At 27.6% G+C, this 18275-nt stretch overlaps 1 protein-coding gene across 1 annotated transcript in view; it reads right to left on the reverse strand.

Moving 5' to 3' along the window:
* The window catches only part of LOC117177119 (putative fatty acyl-CoA reductase CG5065), a 39959-nt gene that overhangs the window by 17384 nt on the left and 4300 nt on the right, over nucleotides 1-18275 (reverse strand). Inside the window, exons 2-4 of the mRNA XM_033367613.1 lie at nucleotides 13781-13989; nucleotides 3984-4223; nucleotides 1571-1835 (exon numbers count right to left, since the gene is read on the reverse strand). Of these exons, the coding sequence (XP_033223504.1) occupies nucleotides 1571-1835; nucleotides 3984-4223; nucleotides 13781-13975 (700 nt within the window). The 5' untranslated portion in view covers nucleotides 13976-13989. The remainder of the gene's footprint in view (nucleotides 1-1570; nucleotides 1836-3983; nucleotides 4224-13780; nucleotides 13990-18275) is intronic.

The raw sequence follows: 18275 nt of genomic DNA on the forward strand, positions 1-18275 counted from the left end.
ATAGAAAATATATAAATATATAAATATATAAAAATATAGCATTAAAAGTTCATTCAATCAATTAAAAATTTCGAAGTAAATACCAAATGAATTGAAGTCAATTTATAGTGAATTCAACATGAAATCAATTTAATTAATTTTAATGAAAAATATTAAAAGCAGGTAGTTGATATAATTTTGTTAAGTAGAATCCTGAGAACGGTCAAAACTCCCTATTAGATTAATGTTAAATTTGTATATGCGTCATTCTCTACGTTTTGAAAGGAAAATTAATGGAAATTAATTAATCCTCATGTTTGAATTTCTTTAATACATGTATCAATAAAAATATGCAAAATATGTCATTCTATGCGCAACACTTTGTTGCTATTAATCGTTTCCTCCAACAAATTACATGATTTATAAAGAGAGATTTTGCAAAAATCTCCGAATCTCAACAAGATGATTGATAGTCATATGGAAAATAGGCTTGCCAAAAAAATAAATATTCATCGAACTGCAATCAAACGCACAATTAGCACAATCAGTTATGACTCAACAATACAAAGAATCGATAATGATTGGCTATTATACACCGTGAAAAAATAATTGCTTCATTTTTAAAATGATGATGAATAATAATACTTTATTAATTCCATCCATTTATTGATTCATGACACTTGTAATGTCATGAATCTTGTAGAAATTATTATTTAAATGAGTTTTTTTTAATTTTACTGTGTTATTTAAATTAAGGGCATGTAACACACTCCAATACCTATACTACCAACCTCACTTTATCAGTTCACTGCAATTTTTTAACTTAAGAACTGTTTTTGTAAATAAAATATCGGACTGGAACTTTGGAAAATGTATCAGAAGACCATAAACTACGTTTATGTAGAAATTTAGCTGAAAAATTATTTTCAAAGGTATTAAAACTGACACCATTTTTGGATATATTTTCTTTATAACTTTCAAATTTTTTGAACGTAAGAACTTTTTTATATTCAAAATATCTGCGAGATGTAGAAAAAGCGTATATAAAAGTAATTTACTGCCGGCCCTTGCATTTCTCGAAGTTTGAGGCTAATATTTTACATATAAAAAAAGTTCTCAAGTTCCAAAAATTTCAAGGTACAAAGAAAGTATGTCAAAAAATGTTCCCAGATTTAATGTCTTTGAAAATAATTTTCAGCGAAAGTCCTACTCAAATGAAGTACATAAACGTAGTTTAGGGTTTTCTGATACATTTTACAAAGTTTCAGCCCGACATTTTATTTACAAAAAAAGTTTGTAAGTTCAAAGAAAATCCAGTAAACTGAAAATGTGAGGCCTGTAATATAGGTATTGTCAAACGTTATCCGATTCCTCCCTTACCGACATTTTTTAAAACAATTTAGAAGTTACATCCACACGAAATAAGATATCAATTTGAAAATTTACGAAACTAAATTAAAGTCTCTGTGGAATGTTTATATGGTCCCAAATTTCTAAAATTACAAAAAAAAGTTTTTTTTCTAATTCTATGTACTAGAAATTCGGGGTGAGACTTTAGCGTAACTACAATATGTGCAGAAATCTTTATTACCTATAGAAGGTCGAGCAACGCCTGCAGGCAACCCACTTTTCATCACTAGTGCTTCACCTAAAGCTTTGCTGAAGGCGTACGTATTTGGTTGACTTCCTAATAATTTCGGAGTAATTGTTTCCAAAATATCATCATCCATATTGTCAACTAGTGAAAAAACTTTCTCTGGTAAAATTGATTCTGCATATGCCCTTTCTTCTAAAACAGATTCTCCACATTGACAATATGCTGTCGACACGTGAATGAAAGATTGGAGTTGTGTAAACTGAAAAATAAATAAAAATGTTAAAATATGCAGGTTTTTCATAAATTTTGTCATAAAATTAATTCTAATTTATACCAGCTAAATTCAAGTACAATTTACTTGGTTTAGTTAACTCGTTTACTTGATTTTACTTGAAATTTATGCGAATCCCTTGAGTTTTCTTTCAATTTCCGTTGACTAAACTTCAATTGCCTTCGAATTAATTGGAATTCTCATTGAATTAAGTAAATTCGCTTCATTTTGACTGAGAAGGGAAGACCGCCAATTGTAAATTATAATTTAGGTTCATAATTTTTTAAATAAAGGCTCATTATCTGAGTATTAATTTGCCAAAGTAGTAATATGCTCTTTTTTGAAAAAATCGACATTGAAATATTTTCCACAGGCCATATAAATTTTTACGAAAAAAACTGTGAACTGCTGGTAGCTCAGGTTTTACAGCCAGTAGCATGATTCATCATTAATGCCTTTTTCGGAGAAAAAACTAACTTTTTAAAACTTTATTCTGTTTTTTGCACTTGAATTCATTTTATATGAATGTTATTAATGACTTTCATATTTTTTACCAATAAAATTTCAAATTAGAAGCATGAATCTGGTTTTTTAAACGAGAAATTGTTTTTTCAAAAAGTTAGTTTTTGCACGAAGAAAAGGTATTTGAAACATTATTGTCTGCATAATTTGTTAGGATTATTAGAGAAAGATATATTTATAAAAATTTTAATAATTAAATAATAAAGTGAGGCAGGGAGAATCTAATACGCAACGCAATGGAGGGAAATAGCGGAACTTTTGTAATGTTTTACTACTCCGCGTAGTAACTAGTAACTACGTGCGGAACTACAAAATTCTTTGGAAAAAAATAAAAAAATGTTACATTTATTTCTACAGAAGATTGCAATATTTGCAAAAGACTATAGTAATGTCGAGAGAGACCGACGCACTGATTTAGTAAGCGACTTAGTAAAAATTGGTGCAGTCAGATTAGCAGACGAAAAATGATAAACCCAACATGCGTTCGTGTCGCGTTGAAGGTCACGATACGTATCCTTTAGACGAGCATACGACGTAAATGCAGACTTTATTTATTATGAGATATGTTTGATCTCTTCCGCACTATTATATTTATTTAAAAATTGCAATTGTACAGTACACGAGATTACATTTAGTTTATACATTTATTATATACATGCAGGAATATTATATTACAGGCTGAAACAGAAAAATGTGATTAAATGAAATCTCGTGGGAATCGAACACGGGTCTCCAAGCGCGGCAGCACGGCGATTTTCCATTCGGCTAAACTAGATAATGAGATTCAGAAATTTATCGCTCTTATCAAGTAAATGCTAGCAGTCAAATTGACTTCCATTAAATTATTTATTATTTTTTCACAGTGATGGCATTTTTAAAATTCTAAGCACTATATCTTAATGTAATCAAATATCCTAATATCCAGGTTAAAAAATTATTTTTTGCTCTCTGAGGAAAATTTGTTTTGCAATAGCAACTTTTCGAATTATCCTAATTTACTGTAATAAGGATCTTTGCATCAATCCAAATCAAGTGATTGATAAATTTAAGGAATTTCAGTAGAGCGTTGGTCGGCTGACATCATTTACGCTCGGCTGCACTCGGTCCAAAGCTAGGCTCGCTCTTCCGAATTTGTCTTACTCCATATTACAAAAAATAGAAAGTGTCGTAGTGTGATTCATATTCCTACAAACAATAGCAATTCGTCTTACAAATTTAGTCTTTTATCTTATTTTAGGTACTTATTACTTCTACTCTTTTTATATAATTTAATTATGTCTCTACTAATTTATCCTATCTAGTCCTTCGATTGTAACCTAATTTTGTAATTTTTCCAGTACAAAGTTTCTCAGTGTATGCACTTGTAATTGATTGGAATTCCCTTTGGATTAATTTTTATTTCAATGGAATTTGATTTCAATTTAACAGAATTCATTTTTATGTAAACTTGAATTCCATTGAATTGCATTTGAATTAAGACTTTAAATTTTTAATTCTTTTGAATTATTAATTACTAATTCACTTGGATTTAGTTTTATTCCACATTATTTGTTATTTCACCATAATTCGCGAAAATAATTGGACATATGAAATTTTTAACTGAATTTTGTTTACCTGTTTTGCAACTGCTATAACGTTGAAAGTGCCTCTAGTATTCATATTAATAGCAGTTCTTAAACTCAAGTCAAATCTGACATTAGCGGCCATATGGAACACAACCGAGACATCTTTGATTAAACGATCTTTATCCGACGATGACAAGCTAAGTCCTTCGTTCGTTGTATCACCATTAATGACCACAATTTTCTTTAGTCTTTCGGGATGATTCTCTACAAGTATCCTGAACGGCTCTTGCTGTAAATAATAAATACAATAAAAAAATAAATAAAGACAAAATCAATTTAGAATCATCACAATCAGAGAAATTGAAAAGAAAAGGAATGAAATAAAATTTTAGTCGCTACAAATAGCTTTTAGAATACTTGAAAAAAACTCTATTACAATTATTGTCTCATTGAAATTGCAAAGATATTCTTCCAAATTTCGAAAAAAATATGTATGTCTTATTAATGAATAAGCAGTTCCTGTTTAATATAGGTATAAAATACTTCTGTTTCCGCTTCATAATCATCTAAAGTCAACTAAGAAACACGAATTTACGAAATACTACAATTTTAACGGTTGTTTTTGAAAATATTGAAACCCAGTTTTCTGAAATAACCCAATTCCAATATTTTCAAGTTATTTTTGCAGTCATATAAGGAAAGAATTTCGTAAGTTTTTCCTTAAAAAATTCTTCATTCAAGCTCATAAAATTGTCTTCTCATCTTTTTGGGTGTCACTTTTAGGACCCTTTGTAAACGGGACGTTTCATAATTTAATGACTATATTCTTTTATCAAGGCTAAACAATTTTCTTCTTTGTTTTTTTTGCAGTTAATTTACCTGCAAAAGAAAAAAATACATAATCATGTTTTGTGCGCAAAAAATCTGGAAATCGTGACTAAAATATGGAGTTATAATTTGTGACTTTATGAAAAAAATGTATAATTTTAACGGAAAATTATCATTTTTTATCATTTTACTCTTTCTCTGGGTACTTGTAATAATGTCTAACATTCAATAGAAATTTTACTAGAGGTGATCGTTCATATGCCATAAATTATTCATAAATATTTCAATCAGGAAAAATGGTGTACAAACCATTTTACTTCAAAACAAATTTTAATTTCTTACTGTGTTTAATTATTATATGGTTATCAAATTCCAAATAAATTATCAATCCTTTTTTAAACATGTAAAACATCTTAGGGGTCATTTACAAAATACGTGATACATTTTTCAGGGACTTCTGACACCCCCCACCCTGCGTGATATTTTTTGCATTGGCCTTAACAAGGAGAATGATACTTCTGCAGATCCCCCCCCCCCCCCCCTTAAAAGTATTACTTATTTTGTGAATGGCCCCTTATAGGAGTTTTCAGGAAATTATCATCATTCCTTTCGCAACAATTTTAACAACAGGCGATCAAGTTCAAATTATTTTTGACCACTTTCACTTTTTTCAGCACGCTTTAATAGTCAGTCAGCTTTAATTTTCGCTCAGTCAGCCAAGTAAGAAGAAATTAAATTTAAAACCAGCAATTATTTTTCAAAAAAAGTTGAATTTCAAAAATTATTTTCTGGGGTAATTTTGTTGACCTTAGCCCATTTTCATTCCAGAAAAGTTATTTCGCCGCCTGGAATGAAAATTATATTTTTGCAGCTCGATTATGAGTAAATTATTATATCTCTGTATTTTTTATATCCTATTTCACTGCTGATTTACAAGTCTTCTTCATTTACATGTATTATGGACAGTTCTTTGCTTTCTTAACTTTTTTTCCGCAGGGAAAATTTTCCTTTAAAGTAGGATAATTTGTATTTTATAGAATGATTTATTATTCTCTAATAAGTTTTTTTTTCAAGGTGCGTACAATTTTCTACCTTATAATATCAAATGTGATTTAACAATACGAAGTTGGTGGTCAATACTAGACCTTCAAAATAACATATAATTAACTTTTTTTTCAATCTGAATAAAATTTATGTCAATTACAGCAACAACAACAATATTATTTGAGAAGAATATAGAAGTAACAACTTAATTTCGAAGTTACTTATAAACGAAATAAAAACTAGCATTAATATAAAATAACGAATAAGAAAATTTAATTTAAAATGGTGAAGCATGTCTTATAGTTTTAACGTTTTTACTGACATTTATTCATTTCCTCACTCAGATCATATGAACTGGTCGAATTTCAACTTTAGTGCACTCGACCTTGAATGTCTAGATTAACGAAACATTTTACATAAGACCACACAAATGCCAGAAATATATTGTAATACTCTGTATAGAATCTGCATTTACTCTTCCATATAATGCAAATAGAATTCATTTAAATAAAGAATAAAAATAAGTATTTTATAAATATACTTACATATTATATAAATTTGGTAAATATTAAAGTAGGTAAACGTTATATGTCTTATAACCCGTATTTTTAACGAAAAAATAACTCACTGGAATTAACATTTTTTAAACATTACCATATTTAAAAAATTCGATCTTAAATCGAACCCTAAATCAGATCGTAAATCCGGTCATACTGTAAATCCATAATTACAAGTTTGGAAATGTTTATTGTTTTAAAAATTATTAAAATAAATTAAACTAATCTAATAAGTCACATATAATAGAATATCGGTCGTTATATTTATTCTTGCAAAGAAGAAATATACTTTTTTTTACGCGCTATTTTCAAAATATGACGAAAAATATTACACTTGACAATCGACGAAAAATATGTTTGACCGAGGTTTTGTAGAAGTACAAAATCTTCCAGAAGTTAGAAATGTGAAATAAAGATAGTGTATTGCTTTTTTACAAATAAACAACTATTTTAAATAATAGCAACTTATGGTGATCAAATAAATATTTCATGGTTGCAAAACAAAAGCAAAGCATTATAACTCTTCTGAATTTAAAGTATTTAAAATAAAAAAGTTAAATTTCTAAATTTATAAAACTTTTATTGATTAAAAATTACCAATTTAAAGCTCTTTAATGCCTGGAGTAATATTTCTCGACTACCATCTGTTTTTGTGATTGATAACTTCTTTCATATTATAATTTTTCAAATATTTAATGAAAGAAACTTTCCAGTCGCTTCAAATCTCACCCACTGAAAATCACATAAAATTATTCAATTTTTAATTAATGGAAATAAATTGTAATTTTTTATTTTCATATTTTTTATTTAATTGGCACATTCTTTTTTTCAACATTTTTCTTATGGTAATGAAAGGAAAGAATTATTTATTTTTAATCATTTGATTGAAAACACATTTGATCGTCAAAAATGAAGATAAAAAATATAAATTCAACTTTTTCTGAAATTAGGGTTCTTTTTCTTGGAAAAAGCTTATATTTTATTTTTAAATTAATTCGGTTTAAGAAATGTGCATATTATTATTTATTCATAAAAATAAACGTTTGGTACCCGAGTTCTTAATACTCGGCTTCCTTGTTTAATTCTCTTAAGTCTTACTTAGTACAATTTTAGTCCTCTCTGAGTCTCTTAAAGTTTTTTGCAGTATTTTTCAAGTTCTCATTTACACCTCTCATAATCTCTACAAAATTTTAAGACCGATTTTAATACTCTATAAACTCTGAAATAATTTTAAATCCTATTTGGAAGTTTCAAATGTAAAATTATTGAAAATAACATTGAAAATTGATTAAAATATTAATGAATAACCATTTTTAAATATTTAAAATTATTAATTATAATATATTAATGTGACAATTCATTAAAATTTACTGAATATTATAGTTTCAGAATATATTTATTTGAGTTTTTTTTTTGACAGAAAATCCAACATACATTGCATTATCTATATTCATATAAATACAAACATACAATCGAAAAAAGGTTGTTTGCGCGAAGTTCTAATAGAAATAAAAACTCTCTATTGGGAGTCAAAAACACTCCCCTGAAATTTCATAAAACATTCCTTCTGTCTCTGCATCGAAGACATAGCTAAAAATCTCAAAAAACGAAGCACTTCTTCAAAGTTGAACAAATTTTTTTTGAGATTTAAATGATCAATAAAAATATTTCAAAGCAAGTCGATTTATACATGTATAACGATAATTCCGTTAGCATATTTTTTACCCTCCCTAATTGTCTTTAAAGTTTCAGAAATTTGAAAAAGATCTACTATTTGGCTGTTTTCTGAAGAGTAACTGTAAACTTCTCGACTATTTCACCATATAATGTGCGATATATATTAATGGGATTGTATTTCCAACATTTTTTAACAATAATATATAAGGAATTTGACATTAAAATTAATTTTCGGTATATAAATTATCAGTAAAAATAGTTCGAAGCAAGTGTATTTGTACATAAAAAGTCAAAACTTATTTATTTAGTAATTAATTAATATTTAATTCATTATAATTAATGTTTTCGCGCGAATTTACCAGATTGATTACCGTTGGCGCTCTTATTTAAAATTATTCTTTTTTGTTTATAATTATTTTAAAAAAACAATAATTGTAAAGTGCATAAAGAAACTAAAAATTATTTTCAATTTATATTTTTGGTCAAAAATGTATTTCTTCCTTTAAATTTAAAATTGATTATTTATTTTTAAACTAGTAAAACCAAATAATTATCCTAACTTTCACTTTATAAGTTTGTTTTGTGATCGAATTATTGTTTATACTAATTAATTGTTCATTGCAAATATTTACTTGCATATTTCATCATTTTAAATAAACGTTCCAACTGTAACCAATCCGATTGTCGACGCGACGTATGCAAGTTTAAGTAGCAGACATTATTGACATGTTTTGGTAATTTGACAAACAGAGAAATAAATGTGTACAAATGAGCAATTTTTGAAAATTACTTTGGATGCCAAAGATGTGCCAGGTGCAGAATTGGGTGTAGAAGGACACAATTCTACGCAAATAAAAAGTTGGCTGCAGTGTCGCAAGGAATCGACAAAGGAAAAAAGAACGAATTTTTTGTAAGGTGAGGTTAAATCAAAATTAACGTAGCCGTCGGCTAAAGACGGAGTTTACGATATTTTCTACTTAAATACATGAATTTTCTACACAAAGAGACGAATTTAAAACAAAAATGAATTTTAAAGCAAAACGCAGCATTAAAAACCAAATAGATAAAGTTTCGAATAAAATAGACAAGTTTTCCCAAAAATAGTTTAAAATTCAAGCAAATAGTACCATTTTGAAGTAAAAAAGATTAAGTTTTTTGGAAGACGGTTAAATTAAAAAAAAGGTTCTTTTCAAATAAGAAAGATAAACTTTCAACCAAGTAGAAGAATTTTTCAATATAAATTTTTAACAACATAGTTAAATTTTTGACAAAAAATTATGACTTTAACCTATAGTTCAATTTTCCAAATATAATTAGATTTTTAATAAAATAGTTAAATTTCTAATCAAGGACAAAAGACAAATGTTTGAGAAAAAAGTGAACTCTAAAATCAGAAAAGATGAATTTTTTTACAAAAAACGATAATTTTCAATCAAGGAAGATGAATTTTTAACAAGATAGTTGAAGTCCCATCATTCATGACTTTTAAATTTTTCATTTATAACCATTTTTTTTAATTCACAATTGTTCAAGTTAAAAGTAATAGAATACAACATTGACCAATTTTAAATTGGAAATCTCCAAAACTGAACAAGTTCAAATTTAATAATACTAAAAAAGCATTAAAAACTGTACATTTCAAATAATTTTTTCCTTTTTGAAAACACTAACATAACAAAGTTATATATTCTCGAATTTGTAACGTTTCGTGTAACGAAATATCAAATTAAAGGTTTAAAGCTGAAAATTGAAATTATAAAAATTGTTAAAGATTATAAAAATTATTATCAGGTACCTATTATATCATGAAGCATAAAGTCACATTCAAAATGATTGGATCGATTTGAATAAACTAAAAGAAAAATATTTCTGTATAAAAACAAAATTCAGTGTCATTGTCATCGTTTACATTTGAATATTTTGAAATTGTAAACCTTTAAAGTGGACTCAATGTTAAAACGTTGAAAATTATATGATTTTGAATTGAAAGTATTAAGAATGAATGAATTGAAACTTGAAGCGTTCAAAATTAAAAATTCCGAACTTTATTTAACATTGTAGCAGTACTCTTAAATTAGGATTTTGAAACTAAGTAGTAATTAAGAAATACTGATTTTAACATTATCCATCGTCCTATTAAAATCCACTCATTTCAATCTAAAGTGCAAAGTTAATAAATAAATTCAAACTGAATTATAAAGCGTTCCATGCAGGAGGAACAACTTCATGTTGAAGACAGTTTTATAAAAACACGTAAAAATGAACGATACATAGGAGCTTCCATTTTTTACAGAATGAGTGAATCGTAGATTATTACATAATAATTTGGGAAAGTACCTCCTACCATGCAGATATTCACTTTCAACATCTGAACGGCTTTCCTATGTTTTAAATAAAAACTTGGATAAATATCCATTCATCTCCATATTAGCAGCATTTGTTCTCAATATTTACCCAATAATGGACCAATCATACGTTACGTACTAGCTGCAGCATCAATTGCCCACACAGAAAAAAAGAAAGTTTCATTTTGAACAAAGAAACGACGTCAAAATGTACGGAAACAAAATCGAACCACAATTGATTCATATTGAGCAATACGATTATTGAAAGCAATTAAATTGTTTTTCTGTTTTTATATAATCAAGAGATCGAACACAATTGAAGTTCAAAATGAGTTTGTAAGGAAATGCCCTAAAATAAAATTGAATCCCTATTTTTTCTGTGCCGAGGAAAGGGACCTAACGCGAAAAAAGTCGATTTTTAGTTTTTTACACCAATCGATAGTTTTTTTTTATTTTCTCTTTCACAATAATAAATATTATTCAGCCTCTTAATCGCTCCTCCTGTCAAATGAGCTACCGCACGTTAGGTCCCTTTCTTCGCGGACACGAACGGTCCCAGATCTTATAATATTCGAAGCTGCGTAATCACTTCTTACACTTAGGCATCAAAATAATGTCAAGGTAAGGAACTTTTTATAAATATTAATCAAACTGGATACGAATTATAACTAATCGTATGATTGATTTGCAGTTTACTAGAGTATAAGGTTTTTTATATTTAGAGTATTCATAAAGACTTATATCATCAGAAAAATTAAAATTTATGCAATTTGAATGAGATTAAAATCAAATTTAAAATCCTATTTAACGTCTTATAATCAAGTTAATGTGCAGAATTCCTGAAAATAATATCAAGAATCTAAAGACCTAAATTTGGACAATCGCACCATACAATTTTTCCATATTGCAACCAAAGTTGCTGCATTTTTTCAGTTTCTTTATTCAAAAATGCACAACAAAGATTATCCATAACTTAGCTCAAAATTTTAAGGAAACATTCAACTTTTTAAATTCACTTTTTTTTTAATACCGTATTTCCGAAAATAATTCAAATTTTTTCTTTTTGATTCTGATTACGAGTTTCTCATTTTTTTCAAATCCGGGAAAAAGTATTGGAAAGTTGCAAGTTAACAAAATGGACAAAAGATCTAAACCACATTTTTAGGTATCTTTATCATTTGAAAATATCATGCATAAAAAAGTACTTTGTCCTTTCTAGTCCAAATTAAAGACTTCGATTGGTTTTCCTAGATATTCGACAATTATATTTAAATTATTTTGACCTGGTAAACTAAAAACTATTCAGGACGTTGGAAAAATTGTTTTTAATAACAATTTTTGAAAGAATTATCACAACAAAATTCTTCTGAAAGGTTTTATTCTTTGTGAATTAATCATTTTTTTTTTTTTAAATTCTAACATCTAGAAAACTCAGTATTTCTTGTCAGGCAATGAACAAAAATTTAGGAACACAAAAATTATTATTTAAAAGATTTATTGCATATTCAAACACGTCCATATACTCTTAATTATGTCAATTAACCTCTATAGAATTTACTATTTTTTCAAATCAAAATTGATCCTAGGTGTATTTATTTAGCATCCAGTACATACATATGTAAAAATATAAATTATGTGATAAAATTGTAACAGAAAGTGTTTGTAATTTTTACTTTCCACACAAGTTTAGAGCGACGCATTTTATGAATTTAATTCTGTTTATCTTTAATTTCTCTGTTAATTTAATGCATACGTGACCTCAAGTCACGTATGTCTACCTCAAGACGAAGATCGGTGTTAAAAAAGCAACTGCTTGATAATACTTGTTACCACTAATTTGAAAGGACGCTGATTGAATGTTAAAGAAGCCTTACAAAATTGTAATTACAAAAAATTATTCTGAATTTACAAGAAAGCAACAATTTCATTTTAAAAATATAAGTGGCTTTTGCATATACATAAAAATGGTTAAATCATTAAGATGCTTCATCTGCATCTAACTGCACATCAATATTAATTAACATAACTGTAGAATTTATGCGGATGTGGGTAATACCGCAAGCATCAGAATTTCGCAATATGGCTTAATTTGACAGCAGCATCATTAGTTCTTATAAACAATTCAGATAATCGTGTACGTATGCGTCATTAGGGAAAGCCGCATTGAAGTCATCCAATATCTTAAATAATTGCATTTAAGTAGAAACAAAACGAAAGTATATTCATTTATGCATTCTTTAATATGAAGACACAAATTAACGGGATTCAATTATATTAAATCAGAAATTACCATATTTGCCATATTTTCCCGACCAGGTGTCTGGTCTAATATTCAAGGCCTTGATAGTCAGTTTTCAATCTAATAATTTGTTATTCACATATTCTAAATTGCTTTTTTATAATTTTATTCAGTCTAACATTTAATAATTTTAGATTTGAATATTCTAAATTTTTTGGTTTCAATTTTAAACGTACACAATTTCTGGTAATTTAAATTTTTCGAAATCACAGAATATTAAATTTAAAGATTTGATATTTGCACAACTTTCAGTTAAATGGGCTTCTAATGAAACAATTTTTAATAAAATGCCTGCAGAATAAATTTTAAAAAATCGGAAGATTTTGGAACTACACATTAAAAATTAAATAATTTTGTATTTGCAAATTTTCCAAAATAAAACAAAACTTGAAAAGAAAGTAATTTCGAATTGAAAAGCTTAAAATTCAGCAATTTAAAACATTGGAGTCATAATATAGCAATTTTACATTGTGTTGTTCGTTTTAAAAATTTTTAATTTTCAATGTAATATCTTTACATTTTTAGATTTTTAATTGATTGGTGTTAGAATACATAAGATTCCTTGGCTCGAAGCGAATCCATTGACTTATGTATAATATTAGTAAATTTTATGCAAAATACCGAATTTAAAGTCATGTATTATATTTAAAACATTAGTTTTACACTAAAACTTTTTCATTGGCATAATTTAAAGTTGATGTAAAGATAAAAAAGACTCCTTGATTCAAGACGAATTGATTGACCTATTATATAATTATTCTATTAAACAGCAAGCAAGTTTTAAATCATTTATAATATTTACAAAATTGGTTTTACCGGTAAAAATGTGTCCATTGACTAATTTAAATTTGATGCAAGAATAGAAAAGGCTCCTTAATTTGACAAGAATGAAATGACCTATTAGTATTAACGACAGTTTTTTAATGAAAAGTCGATAATGCTTCCTCTACGAGGAAACAAATACTTTTGCTATTTAGTCACAATGAGGAAGCAAAGTTATTTTTTTATGTTTAGAAATAAAAATCCAGACACGTCAATGCGCGTTTGCATTTACTGCTGCTTATACATAAATAAAGCAATAACAAACTTATTTTACCTGAAATATTTGTTTCAACCTATTCTGTGGATCCACACCCTTTTTCTCCCGAATCAGAATAAAAATATTTCCAATATCGGGACAACTAAGTAACAACTTAGAAACCAAGACTTTTCCCATAAATCCTGTGGCCCCTGTTACTAAAACATTTCTGCAACGGAACCACTCCGGTATAGTTGGCTCGGTTTGATCCATGCCTGAATATTGTGCTGCAAAGAAAAAAAAGATTTAATGAAGTTGAAAGTACGAAAGTGAACTGAGATGATAAATGGCTAAAAAGGTACAAAAAAGTTATGAAATGTAATAAGGGCGAATGGGAAGTTCAACAAGTGGTATTTCAATATGAAACCGATTCTAGAACCTCAAGGTCACAATTAGTTTGCATGAAATACAAGGCCGACGTCTACAAAAGTTTGTTAAGTCACGTTCCATTTCGGAAATTGATGAAATCAATGATGATCAGTAAATTGTCTGGGTTGCGTTAAGTCCTAAGTTAAGGATGTGCAATTAATGTCGAAGATGTCGACAAAAAAAGGGATTAGGCAATCATAAAATTATTACAGATTTGAAGATGCTAAGTACAGAGTTGGAAGTAATTAGTTTATTTTAACTAGTTACTTTTTTGTATAAAGAGAGTGGCGACAAAGTCGTTTTTGTAATTAAATAACGAATTGGTAAATACTATCGGTGAGAAAAATCAAGTCAAACGCTAGAGTGATAAGTAAATTGCTGTTTGATAGCTTAATACGCCCTACGTAAATGAGCCTAAAGGCGGTCATTTAAAAATTACTGTAATGGTTTCGAATTTATGTTCCTGCCTTATCTTATTAGGTCAGTCCATAAACTCGTGCGTATTTTCCAATACTTGAAAAGTAAACAAAGAACACAGAGTATATACAGTAAATAAATTATATATTTGCTATAATTATCTATGACTAATTGTCATCATTTCAACAATAACGTATGGATGCCTTATTAGCGATAAGACTGAAAAAAAAGAATTACTCAACGTTGAAAAAGCAATCAATTCATAAGTATATGAAGCCCCTTCGTAAATTTTTACAAAATTTTCACATTGTCTGTTCTATAACAAATAATAATTTGCACTTCTCTCTTTTTAAAGTGTGCCAAAAATTCTCTATACTTTTCGTGACATTTTTCAGACTGTAAACAACAAGATACACGTTAAAACTGAGAAGAAAATTTTTGTTATTCAACTCAAGTTTGGTATTTAAAATAATTATGTTCCAAATATACAGAAACAATCATTATCTCATTTTAACATTCTCATCAGAGAAGATATTAGATTTGTGTAAAATTTGACCCCCCACCCCCAGTTTTTTGAAATGTCAACGTTTTGAGACCCCCTGAATCCGAAAAACAGGTTTTTACGAATGTATCTGTCTGTCAGTCTGGCTGTCTGTCTGTTCGTGGATGGTTTTTTTGTATTCAAAAATACGAACAATTTATTCTAATGACTTTTTTTGATAAAACAAAAACTTACCAGAGTTATAGCACTTACAACATTCCAAAAAATACGAAAATAAACATTTTAAGCCAAATAACGCACGATATGAAAAAAAGTCAGGAGAAGTAAAATGTTGCTTTTTAAATGCCCTACAAGATTTTCATAACAACTTTTTGAATTTTCTTGAAAGACACAACGCTGCTGAAGGTTGATGACCTTCTCAGCAAAAAACACTAACCAGCTACTACTCTCGGTTGAAAATAATCCCCCCTACCCCGCCGGAAATGAGCAAATTCAGTTTTTCAAAAATCGGCATAAGTTTCAATAAAATGTGTAATAACACATTTTTTTAAAGAATGCGCATTTTTAAAATGAGACAATGCAACTATGTCTGTTGTAATATATATGCATGTTATGAATTATAATACACCAAACTCTCGCTATCAGTCACCCCGTTTTCAGCCTTCCTAGAACTGCTGGCTCTCGAAGTTTCTAAGGGGGGCAGGACGAGATAGGTTGCGACATTATATATATACAGATATATATATTTCAATTCGAAACGAGGCAGGCGGCCCACATTTTAGTTAAACAAAGATCTGTGCACAAGTGTGGGAAATATACAAAGACCGAGCGCGGAGTGCGAGGTAAATACATTATCGAGCCCGAATCGTGAGAACCAACAGTCGCGCGCCCTAGGGGCGCTCAGACTTGCGAGAACGTTTTGTTCGCTTACTCCTCAAATATAATTAAAAAGTCTTTTTTACGACAGGCAATCAATTTTATTTCCTTTGCAACTATTTTTTTTTTTATTTAAATATACAAATTGTAGCAGCTATAGATTCCAAAAGATTAAGAATTGGTATCCTTGTGCATCCTAGAATTTAAAAAAGTTCTAAAATATATAAAAACAGTTTAAGAAAGAAAAAAAATTCATTTTCAGAGCTGAATATTTTTTTTTGTTGGGTTGAAAATCAATTTTTTATAATTTATTAAAAACTGAGCTTATTAAGTAAAAATTCATACTTTCGGTTTGAAAATTCAACTGTTTTGTAGAAAATTCATATTTTTGGCTTAAAAATTCAACAATATGATTCAATTTTTTTTATCTCTAGACTGAAGAATCTTTCTGATTGAAAATTTGACTCATTTTTTCAAAAATTTTTGTCTCTTTTGGTAGAAATTTAATCTTTTTTGGTTCAAAATGTAACTGTTTGGTTGAAAAGTAATCGGTTTTTGTGTCACATTTAACTATTTTGCTGAAAATCTATCTTTTTTGGTTGAATTCAACTATTTTTTATTTGAAGATAATGAAGATAATGAAAATTTAACTATTCTGTTAAAAAAATTTTTTTATATGAAAATTAATTTTTATTTACCGGAATATTTAACTCTGGTTGAAAATTTCTCTTTTTTAGTTGAACATTCATCATTTGTAAAAGGTTCGTCTTTTTGAGTAGAAAATTAATCTTTTTGGTTAAAAGTTGGTTAGTTGAAAACTTCACTATTCTGCTTTAAAATCTTTTTGTTTTTGTTAAATATCAATTTTATAATCAGAGAGGGAACTATTAAATTTTTTATGCAAAATTTATATTTTTCAGTGGAAAATACATCTATTTGGTTGAAAATTCGTATTTTTTGGTTGAAGTCCACTATTTTTTTTATAAAATAAAAATGTTTTTGGTTGAATTATCGATTGATACATTTTTCGTTATGAATTCTTTTTTTTTTGTTGAAAATTCAGCTATTACTTAGTTTGAATTAATTGAACTTATCTGTCAAAAGTTTATTTTTTATCGTTGTAGTTTTATAATTTCAGTTAAAGATTCAACTATTTGATTTAAAAATTTACATTTTTCAGTTGAAAATTTAACTATTTGGTTGAAATTTCATGTATTTTATTGAGAATTCTAGAAAAAAATCTAGAATACAATTCTATACAAATCTAGACAAATTTTATATAGAGAATAAACAACAATTCAAGAATTTTACACATATTACTGAATTTTGAGAGTATCGCGAGCACAGAAAAATAAAAAAATCGAATGATTACATTTTTATCGCAAAAAATGCAAATAGGAAAAATTGTTATACTTCGAAGAGACTTAAAAAAAATTAAAGGAAGATTTTTGAGGAACTATATTTCAATATTTAAAAAAGAGATTGCCACAATTTCTTCAATATTGAACTTTTTTCAAATTCTTGGTAGATTTCACTAGAATCCATAATATAGTAGTTTGTGAATTTTGACATTTGAGCTTCTAAATATTACTCTTTTATTTGCCATTTAGTTTTTCATCTAAATTAATTAAACATTTGCAGTCAAATAAACTGTCGATTATTTTTAATTGGGACGCTTTCGAAATTAAATGTTGTTTTATTATAATATATTTAATAAACCCTAGTGATTGTTAAAAATGTTATTCGCTAAAACCTTCTAAATACAGAAATGATCATTTGCAAAGCTATTGACATATAAAAACAAATAATAAATAAAGACAAATATAATAAATTCAATACTTTAATGCCAACTGAAAAAAAGTATATTTAAAATTAATCATTGTAAAGTTTAAGAATTCAGAAGGTATTAGCTATTTAATTATTCGAGACTCAAATGAAAAAGCTGTTCAATTGGTTTAATTGGATCAATTTAAACTGCAACGTCACTTCTAATTAAAATTTTTTATGACATTAAAATATTTTGAGAATAAAAAGCGCCTAAAAGTTTAAGCAAAAAAATGTAAGTGTGGATGAAAGAGCTGATGCAGTTGCAAAGTTAATTTCCTGAGAATCGCATATTATATTCCTCTTTTCTTTTGGTGATATAAAGCAGTCGAAAGGAGCTTTGAATGAGTTGAAAAATAAAAAATGTAATGGCTATTTGAAAAGAGTTTGTGATTCTAATTTTATTTGTCCTCTGTTCTGCATAATAAAAAATAGTACTTAAAAAATAAAAATAATGAAATAATCAATGTGGGAAGTTATAGACAATGAGATTTTTATTTTATTTTAATATATATTTAAATGAGA

This window comes from Belonocnema kinseyi, chromosome 7, assembly GCF_010883055.1.
Source record: "Belonocnema kinseyi isolate 2016_QV_RU_SX_M_011 chromosome 7, B_treatae_v1, whole genome shotgun sequence".
Lineage (NCBI taxonomy): Eukaryota > Metazoa > Arthropoda > Insecta > Hymenoptera > Cynipidae > Belonocnema > Belonocnema kinseyi.